Source organism: Eleutherodactylus coqui, chromosome 7, assembly GCF_035609145.1.
Source record: "Eleutherodactylus coqui strain aEleCoq1 chromosome 7, aEleCoq1.hap1, whole genome shotgun sequence".
Taxonomy (NCBI): domain Eukaryota; kingdom Metazoa; phylum Chordata; class Amphibia; order Anura; family Eleutherodactylidae; genus Eleutherodactylus; species Eleutherodactylus coqui.
Genome location: NC_089843.1, coordinates 127,911,847 through 127,937,281, shown reverse-complemented (window position 1 = coordinate 127,937,281; position 25,435 = coordinate 127,911,847). Strand labels below are relative to the sequence as shown.

Genomic DNA, 25,435 nt, shown 5'->3' with positions numbered 1-25,435 from the left:
GTATGCATAGGTACAGCCCATGGTTCCTCTCAGTGGTTGTCTTTCCCCTTTCATGAATGTGTTGTTCCAACACACGTCCTTTCCCTCGATGCAGCCCATCGATTAACTGCCTATGCACAGTAGAAATAAGCAGAAGCAGATTGTGGTCTCTCTGAAAACTCAGATTTCGCCTAAATCTGCCTGACCAATCACATTTTTAAATTAGGTGACACTGAGTGGAGCTGAAGACAAAATCAGGGAGCAAGAACTAGAACATAAAATTAATAACTGAACAGTATGTAGTATCTCGAACTAGGGGACGGGGTATGGTACACTGCAACGAGCTGGATACAAGCACAACAGTAGAATTATGTGAAATGTAGTCTGCACAGTATTTTGGTCCTGTGACTGCTTGCAGGAAGGAGGAGTTGAAGAACAGGGTACCTAACATAGTGCACAGAAGACAAATTTAATAAAGTGGCTAAAAATCATTTGTACCACATTACACTCATGGGCAATAAGATTTTAGCACTAAGGTTTGTGGGAATATCCCCTTTAAATAATTTACAATTGGTAGGAATATTGTACATCAGCTGTCACTATACTATTAACATGACAAGTATCACTAGGCAAGTAGTCTGCTTCTATTACTTCTATTAGCGTTCCCGACCCAATGCAAAATTGGGTCGGGAACGCTATATTTTCTCCTTGGGGAGTGCACCTAGACTTACAGGGCCATTTACGCTCCTCTGGGTAAAATGCAAATAAGGGAGATGAAATAATGCCTCCACAGCGCCACCTATTGGAAGGCAGCAATCCCTAAAGTCAATGTTAGGCTCTTTCTACAAGCCTTGTAACTATGACCAGGTATTGCAAAATTAGAACAACTCAGCTTGTCATTTGGAGGCATGCATTATGTGCTACAGAGAATATCCGAGATCCATATCTCTATCATCGGCTATCAGATCACAATTTCTGTCCTCCTAATATACTGTATATAGTTTTACTTGTGTGAAAAAGCTTTTGTTTGTTATGTTGTAAACTTATTTTTGTCATTATTGTATCTTTAACTGGTTGTTTTGTGTTGTAAATGTGAAGCTTACCGAGAGGCAGAGAAAGTTTTCATTGTGCACACCAGCAATTTGTCCTTTTCTTAAATTAGCTCCTACAATCATCAGCTTAATCCTTACATATAAACAGGGCTTTGCACTATGGTCGGCTCCGCTGTTTGACAAATGTGTATACGACTACATTGCAGTCCTGCATGTTACTTCCCAATGGGGAAAATTATCCCTTAATCACACTTTTCATTTGCTTTCCCATTTTACAGTAGATGATCTCATTTCTTTTATCCCTAAGGCCTAAACTAATGTAATAACAGGCTGAGAGTTGTCATAGGAGCATGTACTACTTGGAAAGGTTGCACACAACGCCGTTCATCTGATTTATAAGCTTGATATTCATAAACATGGCAATGCTTCCCTACTTTTATTATTAGCCTTGTTATCTGAGGCAAACGGTTTACAGCAGTAAAGTGTATCTCTACATAAAATATGATGGTATTGCGCTTAGAACAGATTCCATCCTTATTGTTAACTAAATCATGGCCAATGCCTGCAACAATAGTTTGAAAATACAACAGGGCCGCCATTTTTTTTAAAAACTTGTGTCTAGTCCACATCCTACTTGTAGACTATAGACTGGGGTAAATATAGGCTTGCTTGTAGCTTCTGAATGGCACCAAACTCAAATTGCCCTGTTGTTCTGCTAGTAGGGATTCCTTTAATAAAATATATTATAGTATGAAACTTCTTATTCTGCAAAGTACCTCTTATGGTTTTACACGTGAAATATCTGTCAAACAAATGTTTGTCCCACCGCTAGAGATCTGTTTCTGTGTGAAATCACTGACAAAGAAAACCTCAGATCCTTCCTTACTGTGAGGAACTAATAAAACATAACTTTTATTTTTAATAGTTAAAAATATCTAAAAACCTCAAGCTGATGAAAACCAAATAATAACTAGAATCTACACAAAATTCCATTTGCTATCCTGACGTAGTCACCGGGGGATTATTGTATCTTGACGCCACAGGAAGTTAGGGGTTTGACAGGGCTTGCATGGAGGAACGCCTTTGTCACACCCCTAGCTCCCGATTGGCTGAATTTGTTAAGGTCCTTGAAGGTCCTAGCAGTGGCGGTAGTAATTATAGCCTGACGTGTAAGTTTTCCTGTTAGGTTTAAATCATTAGGTGTAAATGCTTCTATGTTACAGCTGTAACATGCAAGCATTTACAGCTAAGAATCAAAGCCTAACAGGAAAACTTACCCTAACCCTCCAGGCGAGGCTAAAATCAGTACCGACGCTGTCCTCTCCCATTCAGTTGCACTAAGATTGTGGGCTGGGTGAGTGTAAGCAGCGGGGGAGCAGCGCACTTCAGCGGGGTGAAGATCACCACGCTGCTAGGACCAGAGGTGCAGTGGAACTGATCGGTGATGGCGTGGGGAGGGAAAGGGGAGCGGTTGGAAGTGTGAGCTGCAGAGCTCACCACACTGCTAGGACCAGAGGAGCGCTGATGCAGATCGCCAATAGTGCGGTGGGGGGATGGTTAGTGTGACCAGCGGAGGGCAGCGGCCTGAACATCACCATGCTCCTAGGACTGGAGGAGCGCAGCAACTGATCGGTGACAGCAGGGGGGGGGGTGTGAGCAGCAAACAGCGCGGTGAACATGAGCACGCTGCTGGGACTAGAGGAGCGCAGGGGGGGGGGGGGAAGAGAAAGTGTGAAACATCACCATGCTGCTGGGACCGGAGGAGCGCAGCAACACATCCCCGATAGCGAGGGGTTCAGTGTGACCTGTGGAGCAGCCATGCACTTCTGTGGTCTGAACATCTGAATGCTCCTATGAGCAGCAGGGAGGTTACATCAGGGACGGGAGAATTATACTGACCTGCCAGGACCTGCAGGGGAAGCATCTTGGCAGCCAATCAGCAACAGGAGCGTCACTCCCTTGTCACTCTTGTCTGTCACTCCCTTGTCACTCTTGTCTCCACCAGTACTTCCTGGTGGCGTCAAGATACAATAATACCGTCACCAGGAGAATACAAAAAGTTATATCTAGAAGGAGGGATTCTCACCCATGTAGGGAATAATCAATTAAATGAAAATATAAATACCATACACCAGTCCCCTAGAGCCTCTAATATGATCCCTGTATTCATCATTTCCTAAAAATCCTTCTATACCAATAAACCCTTGAGTGCTAAACACATGACCTTTTTAGACTGGCACGGAGTGTTAAGGTAGCAGAAATGCAGTCCTAAGCTCTCGCTCATGACCTGAAGGTTGCGGGTTTAGGTAGCCAGCTCAAGGTTGACTCAGCCTTCCAAGGTTGGTAAAATGAGTACCCAGCTTGCTGGGGGTAAAAGATGACTGGGGAAGGTAATTGGAAACCACCATGCAAAAACAGTCTGCCAAGAAAGTGAGGTCTCCCTATCTCACACATAGTGGTCACATCTATATGTGCAGTGAATGGCTGTGTATATATATACTAACTTTACGGGATATATGCGGATTGGACATATAGAGTCATAGGTTTGTCATGAAGGGATTGAACTGTTTTTTTCTAAAAATTCAAGCTGTGATTGGTCAAAATGGGCAATAAGGTGAGTTTGCTGTTTAAACAGTTTTGATAAATGATCCTCGCCATATAATCAGCCACTGTAGTGTATATACAGTGAATAGTCCACTACTGGCCAGTACAGACATTATACTGTGTGTTTTACATTTTTCGATGTGCAGTGATACGGAAAGGCATTGATGGCTTGGGTGAAGGAAACCTAAGAACACGCAAGGTTCAGAGAGATAAATGTAAACATGCGTATCATTACAGTATATAGATATATCTACTCTTAAAAGGGTATACCCCTCTCAGACTTTCATGGCCTATCCGAATGATACACCACCTCTTGGACCCAGACCTAGCTCTAGTTAAAACGCCCACAACCCCTGGTTCAGTTGTGTGAGGTGGTAGGGAGTGGTTGAGATGTCCAACTCATTAACTACCTCATTTTTAGCTGCTAATAAATGTATTTAGGACAATGTCTTCTTCAGGATAACTTCTTCTCGATCTCTCTGTACCACGCCCTCAGAAGCAATGGCAGTATGAAGATTATTATCATACAATAGTAATGAGCAGTGTAGATGTGAATTCAGCATTGGGGTGAGATTAAAGCACTTACTAGAAGCTGCAGTAAAGTCAGTCTTGGACTTTGTTTTCCCTTCTTCTCATTCCTCCCCTCTCAACAGTCTTCTATGGGCTGCAGTTGTAATCTGCTCTCTCATCTGATGAGCTTTATCTATACATTTATACATTCAGGGTAAGTGGTCAGAACAGCGGAAGGAAGAGGAAAATTGGCTTTCAATTGGAAAAAAGAGGCATTTTCTCAAATAAGATATGAAGTTTCTTATTTTCACTAGTACTACTGATTTATTAAAAATAAATAAAACTTTTGTTACTCTTTTAGAGCTGTGCTTCTGTTTCTTGCTTTGTGCCATAGATTCTGCTGAAATACTTCTTTTGGGATGTAAGACAGCCGAGCTTTTTTTTCATGGTATTTTTCCACCTGGCAGGTCTACATGAAATATGATTGGATTGAACATATTTTTCCCAGCTGTTCTCATGGAATTATGTCAGCCAGGTATTAGATTTCTGGAGTTGGAACTGTATTTACAAGTGAAAGAAATAAAGAAACAAGAAAAGTAAATCATCATTCACACAGAGTCTCTGGAGAGACCTGTACAGGAAGTGCTTCAATAAAATTGAGTATTGCTAAAAGGTAGTCTCTGACCTAAATCTATTAATGACTATACAGTGCTTAAGACACTGGACATCACTGTTTAAAAGAAAAACATCCAGTTACTTTCTAATCTAGAATACAGCTTCTTGACAAGTTTCTGCAATGGTTTTCCAAGTTGTAAAGGTTTTATGTCCCAAATGGAATGTACTTGGCTTTATGCAACAGAAACTGTCAATCCGAGTGAGTGCCAGTTCATTCATAGCTCCCAGGGTTTCAGATCATCGCAGAGGGGATTTCTCTAAACACTCGCAATTTGCTCTCATTTATAAACCCTACCAGTTAGATCTATGATTTGATTAATTAGGGCATACAAGTAATTTGTATAGAGAAACAGCAGTGTTATATCTTTCATTAGAGGATAGGTTTACAGTTTCTGTTTTTGTTTTAGGGATGTTAGAACTATGGAAATGGTGAAGTCAGCTGAATGTCATGAAAAAGTTTGTTTCAAAAATACTGGCAGGTTGGAAATTGACTGTAATCCCTTTAGATCAGACTTGGTGAAAATGTAGAAAGAAAATACGGCATCAGTTGCTGGTCTAGAACTGCAGGATGATTTAAATTACTCATCAAGGAAGTATTTTTTTTTTTTACCCCCTAAATGAGGAAAATTGGCTTCTGCCTCATTGGGGTTTTTTGCCTTCCTCTAGATCAACATTGGGGGGTGAGAGGGTGGGGTAATAGACTAAACTGGATGGACAGCCTTACATACTATGCTACTATGATATTAGTGTATCTTGACACCACCAGGAATTCCTGGTGGAGTCAAGACTGACAGGGGGTAACGCCCCCAGACGCTGATTGGCTGGACAGTGTCTTCGGCTCCAGATCCTGGAAGGGTTGTTCAGATCTGTACAGATTCCCTGGCGGTTGAGCAGAAGGCAAACCCCACCCCCTGACAGCAGAAGCGCAGCGTGACTTGATGGAAGTTCATTTGGTGGGAGCGGCGGTGAGGGACCACTGATGCGGCCGCTGGAAAGGAGCGGAGAGATGGCTGCCGTCCGTACTCGCAGTGCTTTGCCGGCAGCGGCACAGAGGGAGCAGTGATGTGGGCAGCGACACCGAACGGAGAGCCGGTGGCTGTGAAGGAGGGGGTGAGCCGGTGGCCGCCTCAGAGGCCATGCCTCACATGGCAGACACGACCAAACACGCTGCAGCGTCTGGATTTGTTTCTGCCAGCGCTGTAGCCTTACGTGGAGGGTTAGTATTCTGATTTGCCTTACATTATGACATGTTAATGCTGGCATGTTACTGCTTTAACATGCCACCATTAACATGTCATAATGTAAGCCTAAGCAGAATAGTAAGCCTCCGCGTAAACCTCCAGTGCTGCCACTAATAAACCCACACTGTGCGACTAGGACCTTCATCCCTTCACCCTATCAGAAGATAAGAGTGTGACAGGGGTGTTGCTTCTGTTAAACCCCTAGCTTCCGGTGGCATCAAGGTACACTAATACCACTACTATCATTAGGTGCCATTGGAAAAAGTGAAAATCCTACAGACCTCGTGTTATGGCACCCAAGAGTTGTAAGCTACTAGTTTCCAAGTCTTAGACTGATGATGGGTTCCTTTTTTAATTTTATACATACCTTAAAGGCATTGTCCCACTTCTAGTTATATTGCAGGGCGTAGACAGCTTTGTACATTGCTCAGTGGCCTGGGCTGGTAGTGTAGACTGAGTTCTATTCACATCAACAGTATTTCACAGAGGCAGTAATCCTGTACAGTAAAGCCTGTAATTTATAACGTAAGCCCTTTCACAGAAAAGACTTGAAATAAAATCATAGAATTTTATCAATTAAACCCTAAAAACACACACACACACCGGGCACAAGGTTATGGCGTGGAAAGTGTCATGACTGGTGCTGTCGGGCACGTCTCCCACGTCCACTAACCATAGACTCACCTCAACACTTAACATAAAGAGACTAGAGAGATATAGTCTATATAGGGTCCGTAATGTATATACTGGATCATGCAGTAGATAGTCCTTTTGGTAGGGGACCAGTATTTCTCAATGTTGAGGTCAGTCTATTGCTAGTGGACATGGACGATGTGCCCGAAAGCACCAGTCGTGACACTCTCCACGCCATAACCTTGTGCCCAGTATGTATGTGTTTTTAGGGTTTAATTATTAAAATACTATGGTTTTATTTCAAGTCTTCTCTGTAAAAGGGTATAAACATCAATAGGACTCAGACTATCGTACCAACACAGACAGCTGCAAAATGTAGGGAGCTGTCTGCTTCCTGCAGCAAAAACAGCTGGAAGTGGGACAAACCCTTTCGTTAGAAGTAATTTATGTCTAGAAGGCTTTGTATTTGCCTTGTCTGTTGCCATATTCTAGATTACAAGAATTTTCCGACTTCAAGATGTTTTATATTTTAAATTAACTAAATTTCCCATGCAAAAAAACAAAGTTGCTGCGATTGTACTAAAATCAGTATTATTCGAAGTGTGCTCAGTAGTCAAAATCTGAAACCTGGAATTACTAGGAAGATAGTGTAGAAACAGTAAGGTTTCCTCAGAAGTTTTCATACTGTTCTTAGATTGTAATATTGTTAAGAGCAAACTATTTGGTTTCATTATTTTCAAAAAGTAATCTAACCTAATAACCTTAATACTGGTACAATATCTGTTGTTTGATATGTTAATTTGCCCTTTAGTTCTCATTAGAAATAGCTGCATTTTTTGTAATTTGCCGTGTTGTCTCCATGATTACTGAAGTTTAGAATTGTAATATGGTGCTTCTATTCTGATAGCCTGAAAAATTTACCTTTACCTTGGGGAAAAATCGTCATTTTTTCTCCCCCAAGCACTGTATATATGTACTTTTTTTTTCACCCACTACTAAGGGTTTTCATTAGTACAGAGTGAATAGAAGTAATGTAAATGGACTATATACATCAACATTAAATGAGACTTTTATGTTGATGGACGGTGTTTGATTTGTAGCATATTACCTTCTAAAGACATTGATGGCTTCATGCCTCTATCAGCTCTACGGAGTTTTTAAAAACCGTGTGGTTGGGCCATTATAGGGGCTTGAGAAAGGTTTCAGTGGAGACCGAAACGTCGCCAGTCTGACTTTTATGGAGGAATAAAAGTTTTTCTATCTTTATAAAAAATCATCAGCTGCTGCCTGGTCACTTTACAAATTCAGTTGGGCGATTATAGCCACAAAGAAGCCAGAAGGAGGTGAAGGGTCACAGAACTTTTTTAGCATTGCTGCCATTTGTATTTATAGGGATCAACAGGGATTGCAAATGTTGTATCCCTACCACTCATTATTGATAATAAGTATCACTTCTGAAGAATAGAGGTGCAGACACTTGCTGAGGAGTTGGACTGCATGGTGAGTTATGAACCGCAGTGCCCTACAGTTTTACAGGAAATAAACAGTAAGGTTTTTTTCCCAATAGTTTTTAATGTCTGCATGGTTTGCAGGTACAATTGCACAATCTAAGGGTCCGTTCAGACCTGTTGAGTTGTCGCTTGATTGAGTGAACCATGTCAGAGTTCGCTTGGGCATCTTGTGTATACAGGCAGATACGTCGTTGGTTCGTTAAAACAAGAAATCCTTCAGTCATTTACATTCGCTGTATAAGTGAATGAGAACGACTGAACGATCTGTATTTAAATTGAATAATTAGCAAACGAGCCAACGATGAGTTTTATGCCTGTATAGAATGAACGCTGAATGCAAAGTGAACGTTTTATGTTTCGTCGTTTGATCATTGACTTAGTTTATGCGGAGCGATGATCATTAATTTTCGCTTGTTTGAATGATAATCGTTCTGTGTAAAAGAGCCACAGACATGAACAATTATTTAAAAACCATCCTATGGTGCTGGCTTTGGCCTTGACCTTCTGTCACAAGGGTTCTTAATGCTGCCTGTTCACGGGTGTAGCGATATCCTGCAGCCGATCTCCGTCCAGGAGCTGGGGAGAGCTCACGGTTCTCCGCACTGAGCCTATCTGACAGATAGGCTAACCGTGGAGAATCGCGGCAAATCACAGCATGCAGCGATTTGCTGCCCGCGAGCGGAGAATCGCTGTGATTCTCCACTCATGGACAACGGGGCTGCACTTTCCACTGTGCCGCTGTGGAATTTGGCCCAAAATCTGCAGGTCTAAGTGGATTTTCAGGCAGGATTGCAGACAGATTTAAGCCATTTTCAATTCCACATCAAAATCTGCAGGTAGCCCAGTTTTTTTTGGGGGGGGGGGGGGAGAAATAATTGCGTGTTGTGGTGCATCTTGCAGGCGACAATTTTACATGCAATGATTAAATGGTAAGAGGGAAAATTCTAAACTATACCGGACTATTAGGAACCCCTGTGTAAAGGTGAATGCAGACAGCCGAGCCGGGTCGGATCCCGCTGTGAGAATTCTCCTAGCGGGATGCGACCCGTGCCCCTGCAGTGATTCGCTGCTCACCTCCTCCGACATCCTCTCTCTCTGCTCTGCGATGTGCTGGCTGGCGCACAGCCGCACATGCGCAGAGCCAGCGTGTCAGCGGAGACGTTTCTGTGCGGGCCTCTGCGGGGTTTTCACGAGTTTTCACGCGGTCAAATCGCGGCTGTCTGCATAGGATTCCATAAACGAATGCAATCCTATGGCCGCGTGCCCGGGCGGAAATTCTGCGGGAAATCTCACCACGGAATTTTTCACCCGTGTGCATTCACCCTAATAGAAGGTGTGCCCACAATGCTACCCTTTGTAAAAGGTCCCTAAATTCATCTTGAGGATTCATCCTGGCAAGAAAACCAGCTTGGAAAGAATTACTACATATAGTAAAGAGACAATGTTACAGGGGTGGTAAAGGAGAGGCAGGAAAGCGAGATTAGAAAATGTACAAAGATGCATTGATTTCAAATGTTTAAATATAGAAATGATTCCAATTACTTAAAATACTCTCTACAAATGTGCCAGCCAAGGAGTCAAAGACGTGTGTGTGTCCCCAGAAAAATGTTTTTACCCAATTTTTCCCCTTAATTATTCTAAACCATTTATATATGAAGAACATTTACGAGGTGCGGTTTGCTTGCCAAGTTTTGGGCACCTGTAAATTAACAATCTTCTAAATTTTTTATTTGGAAAATGTTCTACTTTCATTTCTGTATCATTTGGAAGTTTTCACTATGATTAATGAAGCCCTGGCACAAATGGACTTTTTTCCCCTCTGTTGCAGAAAATGAATTGTTTTCACTAGCTGACCTCATTCTGAATTTTTTTTGGCTGCCCTTATTATTTAGAAATCTTACACTGCTGAAGCTGTGCGGAATAACTTTCTACTTTAACAGTAATACTGATACTTTCACGGTTCTGTTCAGGTTTTAGCAGGTAGGAAAAATGAGGATTCCAGTTAAGGATGATATTAGGGTCTTTTTAATATCCTTTTCTCTTATTTTACTTTTTTTTTTTTTGTATCTCTTTATTTTTAGGGAATTATTCTTTTTTTTTCTATGGTCTTTAAAATTAATTTGTATGCTTTTACAGACAACAACTCTCCAAGAGAAGATACACCTACTGGTAGCTTGGATTCACTTTCACCCCCTTCTCTCACTCCTCTGGCTACGTGCATAAATCCTTCCTATGACAAAAATCATCTTCTAGCAGATGCCAGTGACCTTTTGGAGTGGGCTGCCTCTGAGTAAGAGTTTTATATCTATTTTTTTTTATATGGATACTTATTTGCTACATTCCAATAATGCTGATGCCAATTAGGAGAGTACCAAAACTTCCATGTAAGTCGATGCTGCTTATTCTATAGGCACTGGGTTCATGCTCGGCAATGGTTGTATATGCAGACGGTTTGGAACAGTTCCACAACATTTACAGTTTTTAAAGAAAAAATGATATACAGTACTCACTATAGATGAGCGAATATACTCGCTAAAGGCAATTGCTCGAGCTAGCATTGACTTTAGCGAGTATCTCCCCGCTCGAGACTGCAGGTTCGGGTGCCGGCAGCGGGCACGGAGCTGCGGGGGAGAGTGGAGCGGAACAGAGGGGAGATCTCTCTCTCCCTCTCCCCCTCCCCCCCCCCCCCCCGCTCCCTCCTGCTGACAGCCACTACTCATCGCTCCCCCGCGCCTGCACCCGAACCTCCAGTCTTGAGCGGGGGAGATACTCGCTAAAGGCAATGCTCGCTCGAGCAATTGCCTTTAGCGAGTATACTTGCTCATCTCTAGTACTCACCTTTTGGTGTTAAAGGGACACAGTCACCATGGAAAAGTACTATTAACAGTTATGGTGCTGGTCCGGATGGTGGTGGGGAGATGTGTGTTTTTTATACTCACCTGATGCCCGTTTCCCATTGTGTCCCTCCATATATTCCATGTGGAGCCTGAAGATTTGATTCTTTGTATAGGAGTGCGCACACATAGCGGTCTGAGAAGCGTCAAATCTTCAGGGCGCATGGATTTCATGGAGGCACAGCGTGGGAATCGGGCTGTGGGTGAATATAAAAAAAAAATACAACCCGACTTCCCGTAACCCGCCGGAACAGCGCTATAACTTAGTTTATGGTGATTTTCTGTAGTGACGATGTCCCTTTAATATGCATGGTAATGTACTTTCTATTATACATTAAGATCCATGTGATGCTCTCCTCTGGGTCATTAGACCTGCTGGTGGGCCTTGAACTTATATTACTCTCATGCAAAGCTGAACTAATTCACCAAGATGTGTGCGCCTGTTTCTAATAGACATACTAGACAATTGTTTATTCAGATCATGCCACCTCTCTGTATTCTATTAGAATGTGATTTCACATGCATCAAATAAGCTTTGCTGAAAACATAAGCAGGAAAAATTATTTGCACATCAGCATCTTAAAGGCTTTGAGACCTCATTCTGCTTCCAAAGTAGAAAACTGGATACATTGTATTTAAATTATTAAATTGAACTGATTTTCTTTTTTTTTTTTTATTCTACTGTTAACCCTGACCTAAAACTTGAAACCCCTTTTTCTTTTAATGAAGTTGCACTAAGCTGTATGTTAGTGGGACACGCCAATGACTTCTGTGAACAGAGGAGCCTAAATCCTAGCTGAGCAGCCATGTAGTTTACAATGCAGTAATCAGTGGCTGCTTATATACTGTATTATTCAATGGGAGCCTTTAGTGCCTTATTTATTTCCTCTTTCTATAATAAACTGTTTATTCATGCATGCGTGGCTTTTTGTGTGTGATCTGCTACCTGTGGCTCTCCAGATATTGTGAAATCGCAGGTTCCAGCATGCTGCAGCTTTCATGGCGTGCCAAGACTTCGCTTTTCCAACAGCTGGAGAGCCGCACTCTGCAAATCACTTGATGTAAATGTACGGAAACAAATACCTTCCTATGTAAGGATTCTGGCACACACTCCCATCTTCTTCATAACACCGGGGAACTCAAAATAGGCGAGGTGTTACCTCTGTAGTTAGTCTGCAAGTCCGGAAATCCCAAATATTGCCACTTCGCACCATCACACTCCACCTTCTCAGGATAGCATAGCCATGTCCAAATCTCCTCCTAATAGCTTGTAAGGAAGAGTGAGAGGGGGCGTTAGCTTTTGGCCATTTTTTAACCTTGCTTTGATTCTGTATGGTGTCCTTTCCAGATATGCCCAGCCCATAACCCCCTTGAGCTCAAACTCGGAGCTGCTGCATGGGCTCTATGCTATGTTTGCATGTAGGCACATACTTTTGACTTGGAGACAATTACTCCTTCCTATTAGAGCTAGTGGGACTAATTGAAAATAGCTTCTTGTATTATAAACAGAAAGCAAAAGGCGTCTGGCTCACAAATAGCTGAAGTCACACCCTAAAGCTTGCATACAAAAACTACAGTACATATAATCACTGCACTGCAACATTTTTTGGCTGAATGTCCACTTTTACATCAAAGTTGTAATACCAACTTGAAATAACCAATACTTATGTCTTCCTCCTTAGAAATACAGTCAGTGTTGCCAATATACTGTTACAACTGTTCTTAATTGAGTCTGCAGTCTACAAACTGATATAATAGGAAAACAAGAAGCCGCAATACTATTAGTGTTAGACCAAATGCGTCTGGGCGTAGGGACAAAGCCTCCTCCCTCTAGGTATGATTGAGGCTTGTGATAATACCTCCCTTAGACCTTGAGCTCTGTTATACTGTATTGCAGTTTTTACCACTTGTTATGGAGAAGCATATGTAAATTAGAGCTGGCCAGCCAGGAAAAAAACGTCTTATTCTTTTACAATAACTGAATTTCTATTAAATTACAACCGTTTTATCGTCTCACTTGTAATCAAGCATAAGGGTTTCACTTTGTGCAGTAGATTGGCAACCTAGTTGCTTATTGGTATTCCCAACTAACTTCTTTCATGCGGAAAAGGAAGGGAGCTGGTCCATTCCCAACTATTTATATGGCTACTGCCGCATCCACACACTTGTGAATTACAGTGTTTCCCAAAAAATAAGACACTGTCTTATATTAATTTTTGTCCCAAAACAGGCAGTTTGTCTTATTTTTTTTTTTGGGGGGGGGGGAGGGTTTATACTCGCCTTGCCCAACCTAGATCTCCGTGTTGTCTGCACTGACATATCAATCTTTCTGGTGACAGGGCTTTGAATACCCCACCTCCAGCAAGAGAATGTTGTGGTTGAATCACGAGCGCCGCTGGCTCAGCCAATCAGAGCAGGCACTCGATGAACCATTCAAGCCATTCACTGGATGGCTGTTAATGATTGAGTGCTGGCTCTGATTGGCTAGCGCTTAATCCAGTCACAGCACTCGCTTCTTGAAGGCGGGGTATTCAGAGCCCCGTCACCAGAAAGAAAGTGATATGTCAGAGCAGAGGACACGGAAACCTGTCGCAGCGCCGGAGACCACAGCAAGGGACTCAGACTCTGCGGGCCAGGTGAGTATTGATGGTTTTTTTTTGCTTTTTTCATGTAGTTTAGCTAGGGCTTATTTTCAGGGGTGGGCTTGTATTTCAAGCCTCCCAAAAAACGTGTAGGGCTTATTATCAGGGAAACACTGTATTAAAGAGGATCTGCCCCCTATCTTGACTAAAATGTTTTAGTAAATCCTTGTAAATTCCCCAAAAAACTGTTATGACAGGAAAAAGAAAGACTTGTCAGATTTGAATGGAATGAGAGCAGTCTATACTGCCCACTTACCACTCTGCCATGTCTCATATAAAATAAAATAGAGATGGTCTGTCTGCAAATTTGCAGCAATCTCCCTTTTTGTGAAAGGGAGAATGGGTTCCCAGTTCTCGGAATCAGTAGGACCTCCATTTGTGCCACTTCTAAAAAATATGCCATAAATAGAATGGGATGGGAAACCCAATTAAGGCAGCCTACACACGGGTGGATTTGCATTGCAAAATCTGTGGCGGGCATCTGCCTCCGGGTTCCGCAGCAAATACCGTTTATAGCATGCTATGGAAAAGGGATTCTTCCTGCACACGAGCGGAAACCAATTGCAGTTTCCGCTTGCGGAGGAAAAATTGCAGCATGCTCCATTTTTCCATGGATTCCATGCGGACGGCTTCAATGGAAGTCAATGGAAACCATCCAGTCTGTGGCCCTTCTGCAATTGACGTTGCGGAAAGGTCACGGATTCCACGTCATTGCGAGGTGATGACGCAGGAAAAGCAGGTGTTTGAAAAGAATGTACTGCATATGTCTGACGGCGAGCCGTGTGGACCATCCGCAGTGGGGATGAAGCAAAAAGAAAGCGGGTACGTGCGGATGCCGCTGCTGCCAGGGCTGGCTATGCTGCGGAATCTGAGCCGCCCGTTTGCAGGCGGCCTAAGAGATGTTAATTAACCAAAAAATGAGAACTTTTTATATGGAGAAAAACAAATACATTTTTACATTAAAATGATTTTTTTGTGCAGCAGTTACCAAAACATAACAAAACTGATCTACAATGTATTTTGTATTGCTCCAATTGTAACAACCAGTAAAGTTAATGTGATTTATAAGATGGTGCCATTGAAAAATACAACTCAAGCCATCAGACAACTATTTTGACAGGAAAATAAAAAACAAGTCATGACTCTTTGTAAAACTGTTATGAAAAGTCTAAAACGGGGTCAATAAGTGAGGATCTCTCAAAGTGTATTGAGACTGTTATTATGTTAGCATTATGGGCAAAATTGTTTTTTGAATCCTCAGAAAACCTCTTCAGCTAAGGCGTTTTTTAGTGTGTTTTTTCCCATGCATCTGTATTGCCAAGAGTGACGTTCATACAGAATCCTGGAGTGCACCATAGACTTCAATGAGTCAAACGGACACCACTGTACTCTGTTTGACATAATGCCATTTCTTTCCGACAGTTTAAGAGAACAGAAAAATGGAGTCATTGTGTGAAAGAAGCATAAGCAGCGTGTCATGTAAGCTTCAGCTCCAGACACAACTGGCAGCTGAATCCCTGGGTTATAGGTTGCCAAAAAAATGTCCCTTTTGTATGTAAAATCTTGGATCATGTGACGTTTCTGCTGTTATCAAGTCCCATCCAGTTGAAACGTGTGATGTCACTGTAACTCTTAGTGCGCAAGTTATAGAAGATAAAAGAAAAGAATTGTTTCCATATGGCCTTATAGCATTTAATAAGCCTATGTTTTACAGCAGTGGGGGCACACTACTTGTATAGATAGATAGATAGATCTAGGTAGATAGGTAGGTAAGTAAAGAGGGAGAGATCTAGATGGAGAGGAAGAGATCTAGATGGAGAGGAAGAGATCTAGATGGAGAGGAAGAGATCTAGATGGAGAGGGAGAGATCTAGAGGGAGAGATCTAGATGGAGAGGGAGAGATCTAGATGGAGAGGGAGAGATCTAGATGGAGAGGGAGAGATCTAGATGGAGAGGGAGAGATCTAGATGGAGAGGGAGAGATCTAGATGGAGAGGGAGGGATCTAGATGGAGAGGGAGGGATCTAGATGGAGAGGGAGGGATCTAGATGGAGAGGGAGGGATCTAGATGGAGAGGGAGGGATCTAGATGGAGAGGCAGGGATCTAGATGGAGAGGCAGGGAGCGCTCCAGGTGGAGAGGCAGGGAGCGCTCCAGGTGGAGAGGCAGGGAGCGCTCCAGGTGGAGAGGGAGCCAGATATATGTATGTAGTTTGATAAGTAGTGTTATATTTTGGCACAGTGTATCATGGAGTGGTGATTGAGGCCATGCAGAAAGTAAAATTGTATTAGTCATTTGTACATTACTGCTGAATGCTTGTTAATTAATTTAGCTATAGAACAAGGTAACCACACTTCACTGTGGAGTAATTTTATTTGTCAGGTTTTTACTTGGCAGTTTATTTTAGCTACAAGGTAACATTTTATTCTGTCCCAGCAAATGACTTCTCCACATTTTATGCATTGGTGATTTCATAAACGCACCTTAGATCGGACGGATAATTGTGATCATCCTGGCAGGTGAATATATTGTTAAATGCTGTAAAACATGCAGATAAGCAGATACATTCCTGTGCTTTTACACCACCATAAATCTGTGTTGTGGATCTCACAGTTGTAACTGTAAATTTCAGTAGTGAAGTAAAGTAATAGTATCTAGTGTTCCTTGTTTCCTAAGTTTAATTTCCTGCCTTATTTATAAATTGCATCAATCATGGCAGTCATAGAGTGAAGCAGCGTGTTTTTTTTCTGCGGAAATCTAATTATAATAGGAAAACATAACATGAAACCTTTATCTGAGAAGATTTAAGTGACGATAAACCGTACTGATAAGTATCATTTATTTGCTTTTATTTTCCCTGAAAATATGCTGAAAAAAATGTGTTGGCGTAGATTGTTTTTGTTTGTGCTCATACAGTTATAAAACCTGATGTGACAGCTGGCACAGTGCCAGGTAGATGGCCGTAGCCGTATAACGTGGAACCGCCTGCCTACTTTTGACTTGCCAGTAAATTTTAAATGAAATCTGGCAGAAGAAATGTTTTTGTTTGAATATTTTTCATAAATATGTAATAATACTGTGAACTTGATAGGGAAGAAATTAGTCCTATTAGAACGCCATGCCAGCCTTCTCTGCCCTCCTCACCTGATTGCCGTCACACTTTGGAGGTCTCCTCTGTGTAGTCTAGTCATTTCCCTGCACTGTAGCCCCGTCAAACATTCTCTTGAGGCTGAGATTTTTACTTTCACTTTACGTATACAGTCAGGAGAATGAGCTGTGATCTCCTCTATTATAACTGTCTGACAGGAGTTCTGTGATCATCATCCGTATCTGTGACAAGAATGACTGTTCCCCACAGGCAGTTTCTGTGGTAGATCCATGTAGTAGCATCACCCAGACTAAGAAATTGACTAGAAATCCCCAAGCAGAACTGAGCTGGTCAGATTAACCATCTGGTAAAAAAGAGGCCAGGATTTTAAGATAGAAAGAAAGAAATTAACAAATGTAACACTAGCTCACTTGCATATACTGGAGGGATAGCTACATAAATAAATGAATAAGCAATCATCACCAGAGTGGCCCTTTAAGTATAAGAACTCCATATTGGCCACTCCTGTATTGTCCTTACTATGAAGTCACTTTTTAGCTGGCCATATAGAGTCCAAGTTGACAGCTTTACCCCAATTGATTCTAAAGATTAATTAACATCTAATTTGGGCCGTTGCTCAGTGAAGACTTGCATGCAGCCCGTTTGAAAACTTGGAATGGAGGCCAATTTTTCAATGTAAGTAAATTACAAAGTACAGATAGTCCCCGACTTGCGAACATTCGACTTACGAATTTTGCTAGATACGAACTATCTGTCCTGCACAGTATGATGTAATGCTATGGCATTACATCATGCTGTGCAGGGACCGGGCAGGCTTCTATCAAGCCTGATAGAAGCCTGTCCGGTCAGATCGCGGCTGCTAGGCAGCCGGGGGCCTTCTGAAAGGCCCTAGGGCTGTCTATGCAGAGCGCCTATCAAGCCGTGCGCTTGATGGGCACTCTGCATAGACAGCCCTGGGGCCTTTCAGGAGGTCTCCGGCTGCCTAGCAACCGCACAGCGTCCCGCGATCTCATCGTGGGACGCTGTACGGGCCCCCTGAACGTCGGGTGCAGCGGGCACCCGGCGGCAGCAGTTCCGACGAGCCGCGCCGCTCGGCTGAACTGTTATAACACTCTAAATACTGTACCGCTGTCAGAGCGGTATTTAAAGTGTTAACAGTTCTGACAAGTGGCGCGGCTCGTCGGAACTGCTGCCGCCGGGTGCCCGCTGTAAGAACAGCCGGCAACCGACGTTGTATGGAGCGGGATCCACCCGCTCCATACCATTTGTTCGACTTGCGAACAAAACGGACTTGCGAACGGGCTCCCGGAACGGAACCTGTTCGCAAGTCGGGGACCACCTGTAGTTATTTTAAACACTGAGGGATCATTGGGAACTAAAAATTTGATATCAGAATACCCCTTTAACATACCACTGCTAGTAGGAATATATACCATATTAGATTATGTTTTATGCATTCTGGAAGTTAATAACCTGTATTAGTGTCCTTTTAGATGAGACGATTATCGTGTGAACGAGCGACGTCATCACTAGCTCGTTCGCTCTAGTGGCATGGGCAGCTTACACTCTTAAAAGGCATTATCAATGCTGAGCAGTATATAGAGGTCTTAGAACAACATACGTTCCCATCCAGATGTCTTTCAGGGAAGGCCTTGCATATTTCAGCAGAACAATGCTAAACCACATGCTGCATCCATCACAACAGCAGAAGAGTAGTCCAGGGACTGAACCGGCCGCCTGCAGTCAGACCTTTCACCAATGGAAAACATTTGGCACATTATAAAATGAAAAATCTAGTAAAGACGACCCCGGACTGTTGAGCAGCTAGAATCCAACATCCGACAAGAATGGGACAACATTCCCCTCCCAAAACTTCCCAGATGTTTACAGACTCTTGTAAAAAGAAGAGGCGATGCTACACAATGATAGACAGGGCCCGGGGAATGGAAGATGCTCTGGGAATGGAAGATGTCCCTTCGGATTTAGGAAGATTAATCTGTCGTATATTGATATCAGCTATATTATTAACCGCTTGAAACTGGAGGTCTCCCATGTCTCTAGCTCTTCAGGCACTCCTAAAATCAATTACCGGGCAATGCGTATATGAATGCTTATAGTCTATTCTGCTGGATTGAGTATCAGCCTTTCACTCCTGGAGGGACCCCTGGCTACGTCATTTTCCTTTATGAAGGATTTCGACAATCACAATGTAAAGAACAATTTCACAGCTTGGATCAGTCAGTGATGATCGCTTGGCCTTTGGATGATAGCAGTTGAGAATTAAATGCTTCCCTGTATCCCCCTCCCCTTGTTGCCTGGTTTACTTGTTAAATAATAAAGTTAGGTTTTGCTTTTTGATGTCAACATACTTAATAATTTCTAATGATGTATAAAGGGCATCAGTTATGTAACTTTTTTCTAATGTTTCTCAAAACTAACAAACATTTATTGAAATGAAAAGTGTGAACCATAGTTATCCCTGTATATCACTGCCGGGTACCTTGTCAACAAAATCAGCCGTTGTGCCAGTGTTGTACAGAATTCCCTCCATGCAGCAATACCAGCTAATAAGATCTTTAGCCTTCATAATCACATTATTCCTGATCACTACTTCCAGTCAATGACCAAACCTCTGCTCGCACTCCTGTTCTTTTATGTCTACTGAAATGGGGAAAACTGCGTATGCCCTGGACAAAGTAACAAACAGAGAAGTCCTGAATTGTATAAGATCTGATATAGAGCAAGAAGACTCAGGCTCACGGATTCTGGCCATGTAATGCGAGCAGAGCCGCTAGAAAAATCTATAATGCTTGGACAGATCAGTGGCAAAAGAAGACATGGCCGCCAAAGGACTCGATGGCCGATATGTCAGAGCTGATACTGGCATGGATATCACACAAGTGAAAAAAGCAGTGCAAAACCGAAAAACAGAGGGAGCGTTTACCGAGGGTCGTTAACAACTAAACCGCTAACAAGTAGAAGAAGTAGTAGTAGTAACTGTAAATGACTGACAGTGCAGAGCCCTTAGAGTGTATAGATGAGTAACACATGAAAACTCTGATAACCCATCTGTCATTTAGAAAGGAGTGTTTCTTTAACAAATGCCCATTCTATAATGGCATTTGAAGTCTGTTACGTGGCTCGTGTTTAAATACTAAAACTCAGTTTTACTTTTAAAACTGCATGGTTTTTAGACACCTTTTTGTAAGTTTGAAGGCATGTTTGCTCATCTGCTAGTCCTGCGTGTAGCTAATTATAACACTTTTGAGTTCTGTGTCCTCGGCCTCTGCTCTTTTGTGATAACCTCACTTCTTAAATTATAAAATTGTATTCCCGGCAGTACCAGGATGGTACTAAAGCCCTTTTCCTGACGGTTAAAACTTACCTTGCTGAGAGTTCTGTGTTCTTCTTCCCTCCAGAGATCTGCATACAAAAGATTTTTCCTACTACCCGTTTTTTCTAAACTGTTAAGTGAAAGGTGCTCCTGCACCAAAATCAGGATCACGTCCCCCTTCACCCATTTAAGTATGTTTTGTGCTAGTAAAGAAGCCTCCTTCAGGATTTTTTTTTTAAATCTTTGCAGTCATACCTGCAAGTTGTACTGTATAAGCTATTATTTACTGTATATAGCACCTATATATTCCCAAAGTGCTGTGCAGATGGTTCATTTATTCACATTAATATCTATGCCGTGGCCCCGAGTTGGATTCCAGTATCAAAGACACATTTATTGAGAACTGAACAATAGTTTCACCTTTGAATGCTTTGCCTTTCAGATAGCAGTGTACAGAATAGAATTCTAATAGCTCAAGCAGTAGATGTTTAAATTCAATGCTTTTGGTAAATTTTATGTTTCCAAGTGAGCACATAAAGGGAAGTGACAGGATTTGCTTCTGTTCCCTACATAAACACCTTTCAACCTGCTATACGGAAGAATGTTATTATAAATACATGAGAATTTGTGCCACTTTTACATTGATTCTTAACAGAGGTCATACCCTGGATCTAGTACACAGTATATTACCAGAGTGATACTAATATATATAAAACTAGCTGATATACCCGGCTTCGCCCGAGTTAATTTGGTACTGGTGTTTATCTGGTGTTCACATGGAAAATCTTATGAAGTCGTGGTTACTTTAGAGATACTGAGGAAAAACATATGTTCACCATTTTGCATAGTTCTCTGCGTTACCCAGGAAACACCACGTGGAGGTAACCATGCGACGTTTCCTTCATATAAAATGACATCAGGAAGTGAGAGAATTAGATTACGTACAGAAAATTTGGACACTAATTCTTTTGCACTTAGAATTGAATAATCGAGTTGAACCTATTAACTTTTCATATTTATGACACAATCAATGCTTGTGCCAAATTTCATGTTTCTATGACATTGGGAAGTGAGAGATTTAGATTATGTATGTAAAATTTGGACGCTAATTCTTTTGCGCATAGAATTGAATAATGGAGTTGGGACCCATTAGCTTTCCCTATTTATGACATGAGGCTCGTGTGGCGCAGAGTGTAAACTCTTGCCTACGACCTGAAGGTTGCAAGTTCGATCCCCACATGCGTCAGGTAGCCGGCTCAAGGTTGACTCAGCCTTCCATCCTTCCGAGGTCGGTAAAATGAGAACCCAGCTTGGTGGGGGGGTAATTAAGTAATAATTACCTGAAAGCGCTCATAATAAGTTGGCGCTATACAAATACCAAGATTTATATTTTATTAATCAATGCTCGTGCCAAATTTCCCGTTTCTATGACCCCGGAAAGTGAGAAAATTACATTCCGCATGTAAAATTTGGATGCTAATTCTTTTGCGCATAGAATTGAATAATGGAGTTGGGACCCATTAGCTTTTACTATTTATGACATAATCAATGCTCGTGCCAAATTTCCCGTTTCTATGACACCGGAAAGTGAGAAAATTACATTCCGCATGTAAAATTTGGATGCTAATTCTTTTGCGCATAGAATTGAATAATGGAGTTGGGACCCATTAGCTTTTACTATTTATGACATAATCAATGCTCGTGCCAAATTTCCCGTTTCTATGACATCGGAAAGTGAGAAAATTACATTCCGCACGTAAAATTTGGACGCTAATTCTTTTGCGCTAGAATTGAATAATCGAGTTGGGACCCATTCGCTTTTCCTATTTATGACATAATCAATGCTCCTGCCAAATTTCCCGTTTCTATGACACCGGAAAGTGAGAAAATTACATTCTGCACGTAAAATTTGGACGCTAATTCTTTTGCGCATAGAATTGCATAATCGAGTTGGGACCCATTAGCTTTTCCTATTTATGACATAATCAATGCTCGTGCCAAATTTCACGTTTCTATGACATTGGGAAGTGAGAGATTTAGATTATGTACGTAAAATTTCGACGCCAATTCTTTTGCGCATAGAATTGAACAATCGAGTTGGGACCCATTAGCTTTTCCTATTTATGACATAATCAATGCTTGTGCCAAATTTTAGGTTTCTATGACATTGGGAAGTGAGTGATTTAGATTATCTCCGTTAAATTTCGACGCCAATTCTTTTGTGCTAGAATTGAATAATCGAGTTGGGACCCAATTTCTTTTCCTATTTTGGAGATAATCTATGCTTCTGCCAAAATTCATGTTTCTACGACATCGGGAAGTTGGAGAACTTTTGGCGAGTCAGTCAGTGAGGGCTTTCAGCTTTATATATATAGATAGATTATAAAACATATTACACACCCCAGATATGGCCGCGCCCCAACTTGTGTATCACAGTTCCATTGTAATGGGATCTCATTCACACAACAGTATTTTGCATCCGCATTTGGAAGTCAAAAGAGTGGAACCTACACCGAGAAAATGTCCAGTATAACAGAGTTCTAAGCTCCTAGTTGTAATGTAGCTTACAAAAACTCATGCCAAATACTGAAGATGCCTTAAAAGGTGGGTGTACTCACGCCCGTTCCCTTCATGGAGAATAAATTGCTTGCATATAACACCAGATATTAACACTTAAAATGCTTGGTATGTTTTGGAAGTGCCACGCTTACATCAGTTCTGCCAACAATACTTGTGGTCATTAGTAGAGATGAGCGAGCACCAAAATGCTTGGGTGCTCGTTACTCGGAACGAAATTTTCGCGATGCTCGAGGGTTCGTTTCGAGTAACGAACCCCATTGAAGTCAATGGGCGACTCGAGCATTTTTGTATATCGCCGATGCTCGCTAAGGTTTCCATTTGTGAAAATCTGGGCAATTCAAGAAAGTGATGGGAACGACACAGCAACGGATAGGGCAGGCGAGGGGCTACATGTTCGGCTGCATCTCAAGTTCCCAGGTCCCACTATTAAGCCACAATAGCGGCAAGAGTGGGCCCCCCCCCCTCCGAACAATTTTTACTTCTGAAAAGCCCTCATTAGCAATGCATACCATAGCTAAGCATCACACTACCTCCAACAAAGCACAATCACTGCCTGCATGACACTCCGCTGCCACTTCTCCTGGGTTACATGCTGCCCAAACCCCCCGCACGACGCAGTGTCCACAGCGCACACCAAAGTGTCCCTGCGCAGCCTTCAGCTGCACTCATGCCACACCACCCTCATGTCTATTTATAAGTGCGTCTGCCATGAGGAGGAACCGCAGGCACACACTGCAGAGGGTTGGCACGGCTAGGCAGCGACCCTCTTTAAAAGGGGCGGGGCGATAGCCCACAATGTTGTACAGAAGCAATGAGAAATATAATCCTGTGCCACCGCCATCAGGAGCTGCACACGTGGGCATAGCAATGGGGAAGGTGTCTGCATGCCCCAGTCAGACGGCGGTTTTTTATAAATAGTCACAGGCAGGTACAACTCCGCAATGGGAATTCCGTGTGCACCCACAGCATGGGTGGCTCCCTGGAACCCACCGGCTGTACATAAATGTATCCCATTGCAGTGCCTATCACAGCTGAGGTAATGTGCGATTAAATGCAGATGGGCTTCGGCCCACACTGCATGCCCCAGTCAGACTGGGGTTCTTTAGAAGTGGACACATGCAGTTACAACTCCGTGTGGACCGACAGCATGGGTGGGTGCCAGGAAGCCACCAGCGGTACATAAATATATCCCATTGCATTGCCCATCACAGCTGAGGTAATGTCATGTTTAATGCAGGTGGACTTCGGCCCACACTGCATGCCCCAGTCAGACTGGGGTTCTTTAGAAGTGGACACATGCAGTTACAACTCCCTGTGGACCCACAGCATGGGTGGCTCCCTGGAACCCACCGGCGATACATAAATATATCCCATTGCAGTGCCCAGCACAGCTGATGTAACGTCAGCTTTAATGCAGGTGGGCAAAAAAATTAATTGGATTACACTGTAGGCGAGGGCCCCAAAAAATTGGTGTACCAAGAGTACTAATGTACGTCAGAAAAATTGCCCATGCCCAACCAAGAGGGCAGGTGAAACCCATTAATCGCTTTGGTTAATGTGGCTTAATTTGTAACTAGGCCTGGAGGCAGCCCAGTTAAAATAAAAATTGGTTCAGGTGAAAGTTTCAACGCTTTAATGAGCATTGAAACGTATAAAAATTGTTTACAAAAATTATATGACTGAGCCTTGTGGGCCTAAGAAAAATTGCCCGTTCGGCGTGATTACGTCAGGTTTCAGGAGGAGGAGCAGGAGGAGGAGGATGAATATTATACACAGATTGATGAACAATGCTTCCATCCGCGGGTGCAGCCTACGTATTGTTTAGGTATCGCTGCTGTCCGCTGGTGGAGAAGAGAAGTCTGGGGAAATCCAGGCTTTGTTCATCTTGATGAGTGTAAGCCTGTCGGCACTGTCGGTTGACAGGCGGGTACGCTTATCTGTGATGATTCCCCCAGCCGCACTAAACACCCTCTCTGACAAGACGCTAGCCGCAGGACAAGCAAGCACCTCCAGGGCATACAGCGCAAGTTCAGGCCACATGTCCAGCTTCGACACCCAGTAGTTGAAGGGGGCAGAGGCGTCACGGAGAACGGTCGTGCGATCGGCTACGTACTCCCTCACCATCCTTTTACAGTGCTCCCGCCGACTCAGCCTTGACTGGGGAGCGGTGACACAGTCTTGCTGGGGAGCCAGAAAGCTGTTAAAGGCCTTAGAGAGTGTTCCCCTGCCTGTGCTGTACATGCTGCCTGATCTCTGCGCCTCCCCTGCTACCTGGCCCTCGGAACTGCGCCTTCGGATGGGAATTTTACCATCAGTTTGTCCGCCAGGGTCCTGTGGTATAGCATCACTCTCGAACCCCTTTCCTCTTCGGGTATGAGAGTGGAAAGGTTCTCCTTATACCGTGGGTCGAGCAGTGTGTACACCCAGTAATCCGTAGTGGCCAGAATGCGTGTAACGCCAGGGTCACGAGAAAGGCATCCTAACATGAAGTCAGCCATGTGTGCCAGGGTACCTGTACGCAACACATGGCTGTCCTCACTAGGAAGATCACTTTCAGGATCCTCCTCCTCCTCAGGCCATACACGCTGAAAGGATGACAGGCAAGCAGCATGGGTACCCTCAGCAATGGGCCAAGCTGTCTCTTCCCCCTCCTCCTCATGCTCCTCCTCCTCA

The 25,435-nt window shown here is 42.9% G+C and overlaps 1 protein-coding gene across 2 annotated transcripts in view; it reads left to right on the top strand.

The window, feature by feature from the left end:
* Positions 1–25,435, top strand: part of ARHGAP10 (Rho GTPase activating protein 10) — a 227,108-nt gene that overhangs the window by 158,296 nt on the left and 43,377 nt on the right. For both annotated transcript variants that reach the window (XM_066573663.1, XM_066573664.1), the window contains one exon: positions 10,342–10,495. In XM_066573663.1, coding sequence (XP_066429760.1) covers positions 10,342–10,495 — 154 coding nt within the window. The remainder of the gene's footprint in view (positions 1–10,341; positions 10,496–25,435) is intronic.